Source organism: Gopherus flavomarginatus, chromosome 8 (genome assembly GCF_025201925.1).
Source record: "Gopherus flavomarginatus isolate rGopFla2 chromosome 8, rGopFla2.mat.asm, whole genome shotgun sequence".
NCBI classification, from domain to species: Eukaryota; Metazoa; Chordata; order Testudines; family Testudinidae; genus Gopherus; species Gopherus flavomarginatus.
Window position 1 is genome coordinate 90,432,089 of NC_066624.1, and position 17,285 is coordinate 90,449,373.

Genomic DNA, 17,285 nt, shown 5'->3' on the forward strand with positions numbered 1-17,285 from the left:
AGCTGTGGCTACTTCCCCAATCAGCCTTTTCTTCCCAGCTCTCAGCCCCAGCCCTCTCCAAGGACTGGCTTTTAACCCTTTCACAGCAGATTTTTCTCTTCTTATCGCAACTGGTCCCTTCACCCCGATGTAGCCAAGTCCATCTTCCAGAGGTGGGGGTTTACCATTGTAGACCTGTTTGCAATCACACAGAACAGGAAATGTCAGCAGTTTTGCTTGCTATATGGTTGCAGCCCAGGCTTCCTCACAGATGTCTTCGCAGTCCCATGGACAAAGCACTTGTTCTGTGCGTTTCCCCCCATTTTTCTTGAGCACAAGTTCCCGCTGAAAGTCAAACAGGGCAAAGCAAGAGTTATTCCTATAGTCCCCACATGGCTGCATCAGCATTTGTTCTGCACATTGTTGGATATATCAGTAGTGGGCCCTGTTGCCATTCTCTTCCCTCCTGGACCTGATCTCACAAGATCACGGACGACTGCTCCACCCGAGCCTCAAGGCCCTCCACCATTGTGCGCACACCTAATGTGGAATGGACATGAAAACACATCTCAAAGAACAATAGTTATGGAAAGGTTAGTAACTGTTTTTTACCAACTGTATTACACATTAGTTACTGGCATCATTTAAGAATATTTTTCCTTTTAGTTAAATATTAGCTAAGTTAGTTATGAATTTACTCAGCACTACTCAGGGGTGCTGATTCAAAACTTGTTGCAGTATTGAAATTATCGCAGTAATGTTTTGAGTTCAACTAACTGTAATTGCCTTTGTTTTTATTATTATATCCGTTATAGTCACATAAAGTTACATGAAAATCAACTTGAGAAAATATTAAAATATTTGCACTTTATATCAGGATATATGGAACTGTAAGCAGATACAATATGGTGTGTTAAAAAAAAAGGCAGATGACAGAATACAACAGTATTATATAAATAATGATTACTATAGTGCCTGAAGGCCCCAGTCAGGATTGAAGGGCCCCATTGTATTATGTACTAAAAAACACAGAGTAAAAGATTGGTCCCTGCTGCAGAGGGTTTAACTGCAAGAAAATTAATCTAGGCAGAATACCTCTTTTAGTTACAGGTTTTTGTGGTTTCTAGGGAGTTGATGCAGATTTCTCATCAGAACAAAACAGAGCAGCTGCAGGAAGCATTAAAACAGAAGATTCTGAATGAAGATAACTGGAGGGAAAAGGTGATACTATATTTCTAGTTGGTACCATTTTTATTGTTTTCTTTAGTCCTCGTCACTTGTCAAGAACTGTGTACAGAGCCAGATTTAACTTCTCCAGTCCAAGCACGTCTATAGTATTCTTTATGCAAAGTTTTTAAGTGGGTAATCACTAGACAGAGATTAAAGGCTGAATGCAAAAGATTTTGCTATCATCATAATGTTAATTTTGCAGCACTTCATTGTTGGCAAAGTGGAGAGAAAAATGCCCTTCCCTACACCCGGGTATAGCTGCATCCAATACCAATATATTTTAATACTCCAAAGAAAACGATAAAAGAAGAAATAATATCCAGATAAACAAAAGTTTTTGCCCATCAACCTATCCATGCATAACTGTAAGCCCAATAAGAGCTAATCAAATGGACTGTTTTATTTAGCATATTGTGATTTATGAGATGTTAATTCTGGAGCTTGACAAAACCAGATTTTTGCACCTTTTTATGCATTTATTCACAGCAAATAAGTAGAGATGCCAAAAAAACAAACAAATTCAACTGAATTCTTACCATACAATTGAAGATGAGTACAAGATAGAGTTTAATATCATCCTCATTGCTTGGGGCAATAGAACAATGAAGACGTAATGATGACTCTTGAAACCTTATATTCCCTTTCTGAATTCTGTTTTTGAAATATAGAGTTTATTGTCCTCTTAATATGCGCCCATAACGTCTATTAATATATCATTGCAAGTTATGCACATGCATGGAGAGGAGAATGGGCCCCAAAACTAGTTATGCCATCTATAGAGTCAGGGCTGGCAATAGTGACACTTATTTTCAGTTTAAAGGTTTACCTTAAAGGAAATAAGAGGTAGGGAAAACCTGAAGTGATGGGCACAGAGCTAAGAATAATCCCTTAATACAGGAGTGCAGAAGGAGGTTCTGTTACAGATTCTATTTCTATTAGTGTCTGCACCCTTAAAGGTATCCTTTGCCATCTCTGCCAAATAGCCATCCGCTGCTGATGCTGATGCTGTTTTATACTTGCTGCCTCTGCAGAGTAGAGATGTGTGAAAGTAAGGACTTCTTTTGGTGACATTTTCTGCGAGAACTGTCTCTCTTACATTTCAAGTGATTTCACCCTCCTGCAGTTGAACTTTTCCATGAAATGGCATGGCATTGGTTATTTTATTCATTGAATTATACAGAAGTGTGAAAAGCCACTTTCACATAACATTTCTTTTTTTCTTATTTTTGAGTGTTAGTAGGATAGTGACCAGCTTTGACACTTTTTTCTTTTGCGAGGGAAAGAGAAGGTGTGAGACAGAATAAGAATCTTGTTAAATACACACACACTCTCTCTCTCTCTCACACTCACACACACACACACACACATACACACACACACACTTTTTTGATAGAGATAGGGAGAAAAGTGAAGTGAAGGTTGCATATGAGGAAAAGGATAGTTAGCAGAATGGGGCAGGCAGAACTGATTGCTATGAGTAAGTCTGGGGATAAATTATCTTGGCAGAGGAACAGGCTTTTTGAAGTATGCCATACACACACACACACAGAGACTGTGGGAAAGAGATTAGTCATGGTTCTGGGACATGTGTATGGGCTATGTCATTGTGAAAGTAACTCAAGGGCACACACAGAGAGATATATTCAACTCTACTTATGCTCCCCAAACCTGTGCTGCACCAAGAAAAGAGAACTGCCTATGCAAATAGCCAGTAGGTTCATGTGGTGTATGGATTACAGCAGGATGGGGCAAAATTAAAGCACCTCTTCTAACACAGTCCACAAGCTAGATCCCTTCCCAGAGTTTATGTATAGTTCTAGCATTACTGACACTACTTGTGTTCCCCACAAAGAGAGCTATGGGACTTAAGAAAGCTTAATAAAATAATATCAGACAGGAGCAGCAGCAGTTAAGGTGGGCACCGCTGACAATTCAGAGATTAAATCCTGGTTCAGTTACAGACCATGCTGTATGTAAAGTATATAAAACTAAAGTAATAGAAATGAAAAGGAAAGGGGGAAAATGGTCTGCTTCTACCTATACATGGATAGGTGAATATTATATAGGTATAAAGGATCAGCCAAATACAACTTACACATTTTGCAAGTTTACCCCCATTCAAATGTGAGATCCCAATTGAAATAATATTTTCCTCATGGCCTGCTTGAAAGACTAAAAAAGCAATAAAATACATAAACAAACATTCCCATCCCAGCATAGTGAGACTACCTGTAGGGCATGCTGTAAATCAGCCTCCCTACATATATAAAACACTCAATAAAACAGCTTCCTCATTGCAAAACAGCATATAAAATACATAGTAAGCCAGTCGCAACACTGGAAAAATGCATTAAAAACGAGGTATGGGGAAACTTCAGACGTTTTAAAATTTGGTTCAGATAAGCATCCATAAGTCAGCATCATGGCCTTCCATACCCATCAATCCTCTTTTCTCCAACAGGTTCTTTGAGACCGTAGTCACCTCTGCAGGATTCTTGCATTCTTACTTAATACTGTCTTACTGGGAAGGAAGACTTCCATGGTATCTTTTGGGAGTGCATTTTCTTTTCTTTGCCTCTGACAGCTGTGAGGAAAAAGTATAAATTAGCCTTTGCTTATCCTCTTGAACACATGGGGTAGGCTAAACTGTTTAGGTAATCTTGAAAAAATATCATAGTATGAAACACAACCAACTTAGCGCACAACTTGAAGTTGTAACTACAAAAATGCATTGGAATTTTTACCAACAAAATGCCTTCATTTCATGTACTTATTTTAAATGTTTGCACTAGTGCTCGTTTCATTTCAGTTCATCAGTATTTATTATAATCTTTGGACAAGATTTTTCAGTCCTTTTAAAATAAATATATACTTGGTATATAGAGCCAGACTGGGGGGAGTATTTCCAGCTAATTTTTTTTAAAATATACACATACCTCAATCAAGTACAACATTTACAAAAGCTTATTTGTAAGTGTTATTTATATCATTCAGAAATATCATGTTCAGTCAATTAGATTGTATCCTCTACCCATGCAAAAGATCCGTATGTGTTACCATATACTATACTAAGCTACCCATGCGGAGTCATACCAGGATTGCGATCTAATTCAGTAACTGTAATATTCTTCACATGCTTGTCCTAATCTTACTTCACCATCTCTTCTCTCACAATAGTCTCTGGAGTCAGTGAATATGGCACCAGGCCCTGGGGCTAGCATATAACCTTTTGTAACCCCGACCCAGATCATGAGGCAATGGAAAACTGGAGACCATGACTGGAATTTTCAAAGGGGTTAAGAGAACTGAATTTCAGTGGGATTTGGATGTCTAACTATCTTAAGTCCCTGTAAATATCCAGCCCATTTTCTGACTAGCACACCTTTACACACACAAAAAGATATTCCAGGCAAAGAATTGTCACAATGAATTAAGAGATCAAATGGGAAGGAGGACAATGTTGAACAATACCTTTGAATTTTCTGACTCAAGCCTTAAACTTATTTGTAACTACAGTTTTCATTTTTTGGTTCAATATGTGAGCTATATTTGTGAACTCTATTTAGTCTCAGCAAAGTTTCTGAGCTATTAATAATCTGTTATGTCTCTCTTAAAACGTCTTTACTTCACTAGTACAGGATATAATTTTAGTATGAGGTCACGCAGTTTGCATAATCAGAATCTTAGAGACATCCCTCTCCCCTGTTGCTCAGCTTGACATAAAAACTCTATAAAAGACTAGTACAAATAAGAGAAAGCAATTATATGTTTGCTTACATTAAAATGTGATGAACGTCAAGTGCTCTTAAAATGCTCTCATCAGATGAAAGAATAACTAATAAGACATTGTCATCTTTTTCTAGCATCATTGTGCCATTGTATAGGCATAAAGTTTTTTTTTTTTTATTAAAATCCTTTAAATCCACGTTTGAACAAACTTCAGAAACTTAAATAAAAAAAGTTCAAAAATGTGTTGTTTAAATTGTTATTTGGTATTTAATTGCTTTTGGCTACACAAATAATTAGAGACTCAGTAGTTGTTATGCAACTAGAACAAGAACTTTGAAAAACAATTGCCAGTTTACTCATTATTATGGATATTAGTTAATTTCAACTGTTCCTTAGATGTGAAAAATGTAAATTGAGGTGCATTTTTAATCATCAAAATTATTTCTAAGACTATAATAGCGTCGATTGTCATTTCAATATCTAATCAAGTAAACTCCTACAGCAGGCTTGATTCTAGGATAAACTTGCTGTAATTAATAGTTGTGATATGATTTTCTATAAATTGAATCCTAAAACTCTTATTTCTAAGATATAATAAACCAGAAGATAGTTTTTGATACATCTATAATGCCACATTTAAAGCTGTCTCATGACTTCATAATAATATAAAATTCCATTTTCATGGTCCTATAGTGCTTCAATATATACTGACTCCAGGCTAGCACTGGATATGAGTTTCATGATCAATAACAGAATTTTTAACAATGTGGTTAAAAAAATTAAAACATAGATAGAGGTTTTTTGTTAGAAAAGAGGACCATATACACCATCTTCCCCAAAAAAAGTGTTTAGTGATTTTTGATAGATATTTAACTCCTGAAATTAGATAATTATAGCAAAGTCAGTCTGTAAAGCTGATACGTTATGCAATTTTTTTAATATTTAGAAGTTAACATACTACAGTGTATGTTTAGTATAATATTTATGATCATTTAACAAATTGAAAGATGGTCCATTAGAACTATGCTGTGCAGAAAGACCATGCTAGTGCACAGATTTGTCCTTCAGATGTCCTTCAGAATCCAAACTTACATTTAAAGAAATTATGAATAAATTTTCAAACTTAAGCAGCTAAATAGGTGGCCTGATTCTAAGAAGTTCTGCCACAGCTGGACCTCCTGTGGAATAACTGAGAGGTGTGGCTGCTCAGCACCTCTGTAAATCAGGCCACTTATTTAGGTGCCTAATTTTGGATTTAGGTGTTTTGGTTGCTTTAGGTGCTTTGGCTGTGAGGTTATTCTGAATGCAGACCACCAGTGCAAGGTTCTCATCTTAAATCTGCAGACAGAATGAATCCTGAGAGATATAAGCTGCCTCCTTCATCTCAATGGGGTGTTGTATCTTTGATTATTTATGATTACAATTTAAAGGTGATCTGAAGAGTGGGGAAAATGAGACTGCTTGTTAATTATCTTCAGTGGGGACCCATGCAAGCAATGTCCAGTGAAGAAATGATGACTCCATACCATAGTAACTATGGTTCTTTGTGATGATTACCTGCATAGGGTCTCATTCTTAACCCATCCTCATTCCCAATATTTCAGAGACTTGCAAAAGGTTCTTGATTTAGTGAAAATGGAGACACTTAAGGACATACATAAGAGTGCTAATGCTGCCCCAATTGACACTACTGTCCAGAAAGTTCGAGCTTGCGCACACAAGACATATATATATATATCACCTCAGTGAGGGCCATGAGATTTATAATCTCAAATACCCAATTTCTATGGTAAATTATTATTCATCGGCAGAGCTGAGTGGCACAGGCTGAATAATAAAATGTATATGTAAGAAAGAAAACTTAGGTGAGGGACATATGTCCTACTTGTAGCTTTTTCCCAACAAGGATGAAGAAACGGAAGGATCTTCACCTTAAGATGCAACTCCTGGAAAAGACTATGCGTTGCTCTTCAGAACCTGACCACAGGAGGACAGACAACAGTTCAAGCATCAAACTCAGTACAGATTGTTCTCTGAGCTGAGACCTCAAGGTGTATCTAGGAGATCTAAGCTTCCCAGACATCACCAATCAGCATAATTATAGTAGGCCCTTTTCACCAGTTTTTGTTGGCTTTGAAGCAGTCATTTTGACATTTGAGTTGAGGACTACACACTAACCATATCTCACCTTCCTCTCTTTTTATGGTGCATGGATAGAGATTACTTTGGACAAGTCAGTGCTCAACACCATAAAGGAGGGATATGTCATCCAGTTCATCTCCCTCCCTTTCCATAGTCCACCTTTCCCACACACTGGACCAGCAGGGCCAGGACCCTGGCCCGGGGTGGCGGACGGGACCCCGTACAAAAATTGGGGGTGCTGCAGCACCCCCCACACACCCTTAGTTCCCACGCCTATGAAAATACAGAGGATGGCAGGCAAACTCTCATCTCTAGACACTTTGAATATGTCTTGTAGTCTCTTAGTGGACTCAACATATGATTCCACATGGAAGCAGAGGTTAGTAATGGAAGGACAAAAGAACCTTAAGTCTAACATGCTAAGAAAAATGGATGGTATCTTTTTAAGACAGAGTCCAGCCTTGGAATTGGTAATGACTAAGAATCTGAAAACTGGTAAACAGACTAGTGTCTGTGTTGATGCAAATTACCTGATTGATTGGGGGTAGAAGGACTTGCCTATACCCCTGAGCAAAGAGGACGCACCTGGCCAGCCAACGGGTTCTGTTACACAAAAGAGCTCAGATTTTGACCCTTCAGAACAGGGAGGAAGGGAGAAACTAAACTTTACAAATAAAAGTCACAGGTTAACCCTAAAATACCAAAGCTCCAATGGTATTGAGCAGAAGGCACGGCATGACAAAATTGATTGTAAATGTACACTTGTAATGCATTTAATGTTAATATTAATGCTAATGTTAATTCTTGTGACTAATGTGTTGCTAATATCAAGAACTGTAAAAATGTACAATGTGCCTAATCTTTTGGAAAACCCCCTGAACACGTTAAGAGTGATACCTAAGAACACACTTTATGTTAAAAGGCCTTGTGATACTGATATTTGACGAAAACAACGAGGAGTCCAGTGGCACCTTAAAGACTAACAGATATACACCTCTACCCTGATATAAGGCTGTCCTCAGGAGCCAAAAAATCTTACCGCGTTATAGGTGAAACCACATTATATCGAACTTGCTTTGATCCGCTGGAGTGCGCAGCCCTGCCCCCCTGGAGCACTGCTTTACTACGTTATATCTGAATTCGTGTTATATCGGGTCACGTTATATCAGGATAGAGGTGTATTCAGGCATAAGCTCATTGTTTTTGTGGATACAGACTAACATGGCTACCCTCTGATACTTGATATTTCACAGTTAGTGCTTGTAACTAGTCTTGAAACTACACAGGAGAAAAGACATTGCAGACCTAATGTGCTGTATAAGAAGAGAAACTGAGGCACATGACTATATTGCTTTCATGGCTAAATGCGAAGATTCTACACTATAAAAAACATTAATGTTTACATTAACTTGATGTTAATTGGGTTCCCTGAGTTTTCCCTGTTTCTTAGTAGTTTGTCCTGAATTTGGCATTCTCAGTTGTGACCCAAAAAGGCATGGTTACACAACGCAAGTCAGTGCACCCCAAGCTACAATATCTGCAACTCACAGCATTGATGATCTCTGGTTGAACAATGAGGGGAGAGTTTGTTCCTGAGATGTCTGGGCTATTTTGGTGAGCAGCAGAAAGGATTCCACCAGAGCCACACATGCAGCAAAATGGAAAAGATTTTCAATCTGGTGGAATCTCACCAATGATCACCAAACAGCACAGAGGTTAGATATTATACTATACTGTCTGTTACAGCTGAAATCCTCTGGTCTCTCTGTCAGTTCAGTGAGAGTCCATCTAGCATTCATCTCTGCAGTAGACCCACCAGTGAATGAGTATTCTATCTTTTCACGCCCTTGGTATCCAGATTTTTAAAGGGGAAAATTCCCTTGCACTGTCCTGTATCTGAGTCAGCATTTTTATGGGACCTGAATGTAGTACTGTCTTGCTTGATGGACCCCCCTTTGAACCTTTGGCAACAACATTTCTGCCACTGTTATCAGTGAAATAGTGTTTCTGGTAGCAGTTACCTCTGCAAGGAGGGTGTCAGAGCTACTTTTAGCTGATTCTTCCTTCACATATTCCACAAAGACAAGGTCTCTCTTAGTCTGCATGCTAAATTTATGCCTAAAGTGGTTTCATCATTGCACCTCAACCAGACTATTCATCTTCCAATGATCTTTCCAAAGCCTCATTCTTCCAAGGCCGAAGAAAAGCTTTATAAATTGGATGTCAAAAGGGCTCTGGCACTTTGCTTGTACTGCACAAAGTCTTTCAGATCCTCTCCCAAACTCTTTGTATCCTGTGCTGAGAGGATTAAAGGGCAACCTGTTACAGCCCAGTGTATTTCATGTTGGATTTCTGACTATCGAGCTTTGCTACACTTAACCTGACAAATGTATGTCCTCCACCAAGGATAACAGTCCAATCCATTCTAGGGCTCATTCTACTTCTTCGGCCTTTTTGAGCAAAACCCCTGTAGTGGACATTTGCAAAGCAGCCACATGGTTATGCATACAAACCTTCTCCAGACACTATTCTATTACTCAGACTTCCTAAGATGAGGCCAACTTAGGCAAGTCAGTGTTAGTTGCTCTTCAAATAATGTGATGTCCCACTCCCTGTCCGGAAACTGCTGGTGAGTCACCTCATAGTAGAATGTATATGTGCACAATTACTTGAAGGAGAAAAAATGGTTACGTGTCGGTACAGTAACTGTTGTACTTGAGGTATGTTGTGCACAGAGGCATTCCATGACTCTCCCACCTTCCCTAGTACTTCAGGTACTATATTCTGGCCATGTGAAGGAAGAGAGAGAAAGTGGCCAGGCCCTTTTATATCTTTGGCTCAGTGCACAAGGACAGTTGGGAGGTACATGCGCCTCTTGCTGGCACTGCTAGCAAAAGTTGTTGTTTGAGAGTTCATTGGGCACACATCACCCACAGTGAAATGCATAAGTGCACAACACATTTTGAAGAACAACGGTTACTGCACAAGTAACTGGGTTTTTGTGACATGTATGGGTTTTCAACCTTAAAAAATAATATAATGAGCAGAGGTTTACCTGCAGGTGCAAGCTTTGCTGGAAAAAAATAGTCCTTCTTCTTAACCCAGCTAAGGATTATATAATCTAGCATTAGCACAGGAGTTATTCTTTTTTTTTTTTCCCCCAGAAAGGAAAAGTAATAGTTTGGTCCAACCACCTCTGTGTCCTTACTCCACACTTCATTTCATTTCATCCCATTACATTTAGAAGGATTATTCAGCAAATCCCCAACCCACTAGGAAATATCAGAGAGTGCAGAATATGCCAGCCATTTGTTCAGCCTAATTTTCAGGGAGCAAATTAGATCTCTGCTGCAACATCACTCACTTATGATTAATTTCATATATAATTCAAGAAATTGTTTTTAACCTGTCAAGCCAGGGTTACAGCTATGTGAAAGAGTGCTTCTCTCCCCATGTGATACCATGGCAGGTGAGATCGGCTGAGGTTCACAAGCTAATGACTTTTTGGTTTTTAATATGAAGAGCTAGTGGCAAAATGGCTTCAGTTGAGGAATTGACTTTCCCTCGGTCTTCTGATCTTAAGAGCATAATGCAAGGCCTATCTGTTTTCCCAGGCTTTTGAGAAGGGGATGATTTATGATGATATGTGTGAAATTAGATATTGGGTTATTGATAGTCTTGATGAGTCATTTAGATAAAGAAGAATTTGTAGTTTCTAACTGATTTACTTTGTAAAAATGTGTAGTTGTTATAGTAAATGAGCCCCTAGAGTATATAGCTATGCATATTTCCAAAAATCCAAATGTATACTTAATGCAAAGTAAATGATACTCTGTCTACTGGGGATGGACATGTTGATATAATTCTGATTCCTGTCTAGGGCCAGAAAAAGTAGTGTCAACATTTTGTGGGAATTTCTCATTAGTTTGCCAATCTGGAGGCCTGATCCTGCAAAATGCTCTGTCACCTGTGGGAAGCTGAATCCCCTCAGATTGTTGTGAAGTCAGTGGACGTTAAGAGCTGGTATCACTGCCAATTTTGCAGACTCTGCTGTTTCCAATAATTCAGATATATATTGGGTAAGCATCCAAACTTTGGAAGCGTATCTGAATTGAATTTGAACTTCACGCCATTTGAGTCTGCTAAACCTTATAATAACTAAGAACGTTCTCAGTGTGAAAATGCTGTGAGATAACTTGGTATATTTTATTTTAAAAACAGTGCGTTTTCTTATCTAGATGGAAATCGGTCTAGCTAAACACCAAGCACGACACACAGAAGAGATTTTCAGGCTAAAGGAAGATGCTAGAATGGAACTAGACATTGAAAGACAAAAGCACCAAGAATTAATAGCAAAATATCAGAAAGATCAAGAGGAACTGCAGATGAAGGTTTGGAGCAATTGAAAGGAAGTTGGTGCTGCAGTAGATAATATACCTTGAAGACGAAAAAGAGTGTGTGTGGGGGGGGAACCGAATCCCTTGAGGTTGTGTTTCTTTATCTAGATAGGTTTCTAGCATCTCATTACACTTTCTCCCTGTTTTAGTACATACAGTACATTTTGTATTATTTGAAAGGGAACAGAGCAAACACATTTTGCATATAGCTATTTCAATTAAAGGTATTATAGGGCAGATATTTTTGCATTTACTCAGACCCAGATTTCTCATAGCTATAGTTTTTTGACCTGTTGATTTTCCTTACAGTGTCATACAATGGGCTAACTGAAATTTTTTTTTAAATCAAACTATATTTCTTACACAATGTATTTAATTAAAAGTAAAATCAAAGCCCTGGGACTACTCTGAACTATACTGGGCTGGCATAGAGCTATCCGCAGTGGTTTCTCCCTCTTCAGCTGAGTTTAGTGCTTATTGGACAAAACCAAGTATTGAGTCCATTAGTTCTCCCTTTATCTATGTTAATTTCTTTCATTCAATACAATTTTCTATTCCTTTCTCTTTTCAGGTGTTTTTCTAGCTAGATAAACCACCAGTTATCTGAATCCTATTTATCCAAATCTGAGTTTTCCAAAATTCATATAAAAACTGAAAATACCATATATACTCAATCATAAGCTGGTTCGTTTATAAGCCAGAAGTGGAGAATCTCTGGCCTCGCCTCTTCCCTTCTGTCTCTGCTGGCTGTGCTGCCTCTCCTTGCTCCCTTTGTTGTGGGGAGTGGTTGTGTCCCATCTCTCCCTCTCTATAGTGGTTCATAAGCCGACTCTTTTCTCTGATGCTTCCCTTTTTTACTAAAAAAATTTGGCTTATGAACAAGTATATACGGTAGTTTTCCAAAAGTTTTAGATGTCCCTTGAGACATTTGGAGAATCAAGAAAGAGATTTTTATTATGTTTATTTCAAATTCATTATGTTAAGCCAGGTTTTTAAACAGTTGAAAATAAAACATTTTATTTACATAGTATCTGTATATTATTTTTAAACGAAGACTATCTACTTGCTCTAGAAGTTGAAGTTGAGATTAGAAATCAGAAGACTTTCCCATTTCTAGCACAGTTTCACTATTTGATCTTAGGCAAATCACTTAATCTCTCTGTGCCTGAGTTTTCTTACATTTTTGAAGCACTTTGACATCCTTGAAGGGTACTCTATAGGTCCAAAGTAGTGATATTGTTCATTTATACCTGTTAGGACCTGTACATCTTCACTTTCTTATTCACCTGCAAAGATCCTTTTGTCTGGTATTAAATTCTACATAACCAAAGAAATTATTGCATGTGAACTAATGTAAGATTTATCATACAGATACCTGAATTAATATCCAGTGCCATCAACAGCCTAAGGATGGAAGTGGGAATTCTTAAAAACCAGCTTCAGGAAACCCAGATCAAACTTACAGAGAAAGCTGGAGATAAGGAAGAAGAAATGCGAAGCCTTAAAAGGCTGGTTACTAAGCTTGAATTTCAGCTGAAGAAGGAACAGAACAACAGTGATTCATTATCAGAGGGCATGAGGAAAGAAATTAAAGAGAAGTCAGATGAATTGGAAAAATTAACCCAGGAGCAAGCAGAGCTGATTCAGAATTTGAGTCAGGCTCAAGAGGAGGTAGGAACTTAACCAAAGACATGCCCAGCTACCTTTAGTATTGTGTGCTGTTCCATTTTCATGTTACAAATGTGCAACTTAGATCAAGCTAAAAAAGTGCAAACTTTTAGAATAAAATAAAATCTTCAACTCTAGTGTGTTAATTTTAAAAGTCTTTAAAATGAATTATCTGTAAGTCAAATGAAAAGCAAATTTTATGAACACATTTTGAAATAATTAGTGTGAAAATCCATGTTAGGCAGGCTCTGCAAGTAGTGCATTATTACAGGGATACTCATCCTTTTCAGGTTCTCGGAGGTACCTCTCCTTCAACCTCATGTTTAACAACACTCTAGAGATATGCAGGTATAATTGAAAGGAACCCTGGATTTTTTCAAAATAGAAAACATGGACTATTACAAGCACTTTAAACATTATAGTTTAAAGATTCCATCTAGCAATCTTATTCATATTTGAGATACTTAATTAGAAAAAAAATTGTACTTCTACACCATGGATATGGAAGTGCATAAAATGATTCACAGAAATCAGTTCACAACTATTTTGCATGCAGGGGAAAAAAAGCTAGCTTTTTGGATAATTTTTTCACAATGAATGATTCAATCAGCTTGAATAATGCAAATATGCACAGATAGCCATGCCTCTGTTGCATCAAACAATTCCAAATATTTCTTCTTTTTCTGTCCAATATTTCTTCTGTCTAATGAAACCCTAGACACAATAGAGATGCATTCCCTGCAAGCCGTCTCTTTTGGGTACATCTGCACTGCAATAAAAGAACAGGAGTACTTGTGGCACCTTAGAGACTAACAAATTTATTTGAGCATAAGCTTTCGTGGGCTACAGCCTCACTTCTTCGGATGCATAGAATGGAACATTTATTGATGAGATAAAGCTTATGTTCAAATAAATTTGTTAGTCTCTAAGGTGCCACAAGTACTCCTGTTCTTTTTGCGGATACAGACTAACACAGCTGCTACTCTGAAAACTGCAATAAAAGACCTGCGGCATGGCTAAGGCTAGCTTCGATCAGTATCAGAGGGTAGCCGTGTTAGTCTGGATCTGTAAAAGCAGCAAAGAATCCTGTGGCACCTTATAGACTAACAGACGTTTTGGAGCATGAGCTTTCGTGGGTGAATACCCACTTCCTCAGATGCATGTAATGGAAATATCCAGGGGCAGGTATATATATGTGTGCTAGCAAGCAAGCTAGAGATAACGAGGTCAGTTCAATCAGGGAGGATGAGGCCCTGTTCTAGCAGTTGAGGTGTGAAAACCAAGAGAGGAGAAACTGGTTCTGTAATTGTGGGGGTTGTAACTCAGGGATAGTTCCGCTTGTTCCCCTTTTCTCCCAGTGAGAATGAAAGCAGATTGCGTAGGGATGATATTTTGAGACTAGTGGATTGCCGTTTCACTCAAGTCAAATCTGAGACTTTGTGCAGCCATAGGTCACTGGCTTTGGAATGACGCAGTAAATATCAGAACTGATGGGACAAAGCCTCATATAAAAATTCAGTAATTCAGTCACACTTGAAAATAATATAAAAGTGACAGGAAAGGTGACAAACTGTAGTTCTCTGTTCTTAAAAAAAGGTCAAATATGAAAAAAAAAACATTTCTAACCACAAAATAAACTTCCTTCAAGTGTTTTTCTGCTTCAGCAGATTAAATGTTCCACAGTATTATTCCTCAATAACTTTCATAAATTGGTATTTGACAATTTCACCTTTTAGAATAGCTCTTATGGAAAGACTGAAAATAAAACAGAAATGTCCCAATAGCATGACTAAGTAGAACTATAGAAAACATTTAACATGATTTAAACAGTGGGAGCAGATTGAGATTTGACATGTGAAAGTTGTATTTTAGCCACCGACTGCCTATGTAGTAGCATTCTACTAGCACGAAAACACAATCTCTCTCCTGCTACCCATCTGAACCATTCACACCAACTCATCCGCAAATCTTTGAGCCAAGTACTGATATGATTTATGTAGTCATTGTAAAGCAAATCCTCACTTGTCAGCAGGTCAGATTATGCCTCATTGTGTTTCACCTACAGTGGAATGGTTTTGACAGGTCAATCAGAAACAGACAGCTGAAAAATTAGAAAATTGTGTATCTGTTTTTTTTTGTAGTGTAGTCATAAATTTACCAACTCACCCTGTATATGACTATATACCCTCTGATCACCAGTACCCTTATTTGAGGAGTTCAGTAAGCACCCAGCATCTATCCCTTTTTGAGTGATGGGGTTTCATAAAGTATGTATTTCTTTCTATTTGCAGAACTCTCTTCTCCAGGAAACAGTGCGTAGAGAGTGTGAGGAACGCTATGAGCTAACTGAAGCTTTGACTCAAGCTAGAGAACAAGTATTGGAACTGAAGAGGCTCAGTGGAAACTTCCCACTGTCACAATGTTCACTCAGTCAGGGCAGCCTAACCTCCTGTGCTGCACTGGTCAGTAATCACGGACAGAAGAGCCTTATGAGCTCAGACTCTGGGAAAGGAATCACACGCTTGGGCCTGTGTGGCATTTCAAGAGCTGCTAATACACCAGCCTTCGACAAGCACAAAAGCAGTGGCAAAGTGGGTTTGCCAGCTCTAACTCCACCACACCCTCCCAGGGGAAGAGCATCTTCTGTGAATGAATCCAAGAACAGAATAGCTGCCGTTATAAGAAGACAACTGAGTCAGCTCTGATGTGTAAAAATGTCAAAGACAGTACGTTGATAAACCATGACAACCATTTCAGTGCATCATAGGGTCACTTAATTGTGGACCACAGGGGCAAAATGGTACCAGAAAGTTAACTTTTCCTGGCAATTAGCCCATTTCTATTTTTTTAAAACAATTTAAAATTAAGCTAAAATCTGTTATGTAGTTATATATTACAAGGTAATCATGGTTGCTTATTTTTTGGTTAAACAATATAATGGAGTTAAAATGTTATATATATTTCAAGATGGGAAATATACAAATGAAAACACAGTACCCCTCCAAGAGGTATTTTCAGCAAATCTGGCACAATTGTAATTAAGATATTTGCAAAGCTGCAGAATCATTTCACCAAACCACCACCATGTCCTGGTCTTCATATTTCAGATTGTATCCAGTTTAACTCCAGTGCCAGTTAGTGCGGTACAAATGTAGCTCATTCATTAAGGGACAGATTTTGTCCTCCTTTCATTGAGTAGTAACATACTTGCAAGTAGTTCCATTTCAGCCAATGGGAATAATGTACTAGTCACCATGAGAGAAGATGGCAGAGTCAGACCCCAAATAATAGACAAAATATTGCAAAGAAGCAACCTCCTACCTATTGCTGTGTACATCCTGTACCCACTCCAGTAAAGGAATAGCACTATTAACTCAAAGGAGTAGTGATGTGGGCCAGAGCCCATATGTAAATTGACATAGCTCCACTGAGGTCATTGAAACTATGCCAATTTAGGCATATGAGGTGCTAAAAGTCTTATAGGGATCTGTTAAAATTCTTCCTTTAAGAGAAATGACTCACTGTGTACCAAAATGAAAACACACTGTCCCTAGGGTATACACTGTTCCACTTACTTTTTCCGTAATTCAGGACCTCAAGTGATGTGACAGCTTCAGTAATGCATTATATCCAAAAGCCAGCAGGTTCGGTACTGCCTCGTCTGAAAGATGTGGCCTTTTGATTTTTCATCAAACAAACACCATCATATTGAGCCACCTCTGTTTAGTTTGAGGTGCTCCTTCTGCTTGTACGTAGGGGCATGCGCTCAGTTGTTACACAACAGAGTTAACATTTTCATTTTACTACCATGAACTTGGGGCTGTGCTTTTTTCTGGAACATGTCACAGGGATACTCATTTAAAATAAATAAATAAACCTAGCAGTCTGTGTTAGTTTGATGTGATTGGGTTAGTGCTCTATGGTAGTCTCAGATTTCACTCCCTGGGCCACCAAATCCTTGGAATGCTCTGAGACAGTCACTCACACTTACCTTTGTGTGTTCCTAGGAGAGTTCTGTTCAGGCTCAGCTTCAGGCTGGTGGCTGTGACATGACCTAAAACCTCATGGGAGGGAGATTAAAGGAGGAAATTTTGGAGATTCTCAGAGCGTAATCAGAAACTAGAGGACTGAGAGATTCCA

General features: G+C 38.3%; 1 protein-coding gene across 4 annotated transcripts in view; it reads left to right on the forward strand.

The window, feature by feature from the left end:
- The window catches only part of LEKR1 (leucine, glutamate and lysine rich 1), a 118,773-nt gene extending 101,748 nt beyond the window's left edge, over positions 1 to 17,025 (forward strand). For all 4 annotated transcript variants that reach the window (XM_050965925.1, XM_050965924.1, XM_050965926.1 and 1 more), the window contains 4 exons: positions 1,107 to 1,200; positions 11,319 to 11,471; positions 12,849 to 13,148; positions 15,437 to 17,025. In XM_050965925.1, coding sequence (XP_050821882.1) covers positions 1,107 to 1,200; positions 11,319 to 11,471; positions 12,849 to 13,148; positions 15,437 to 15,850 — 961 coding nt within the window. In that variant the 3' untranslated portion in view covers positions 15,851 to 17,025. The remainder of the gene's footprint in view (positions 1 to 1,106; positions 1,201 to 11,318; positions 11,472 to 12,848; positions 13,149 to 15,436) is intronic.
- Positions 17,026 to 17,285: the final 260 nt, after the last annotated feature.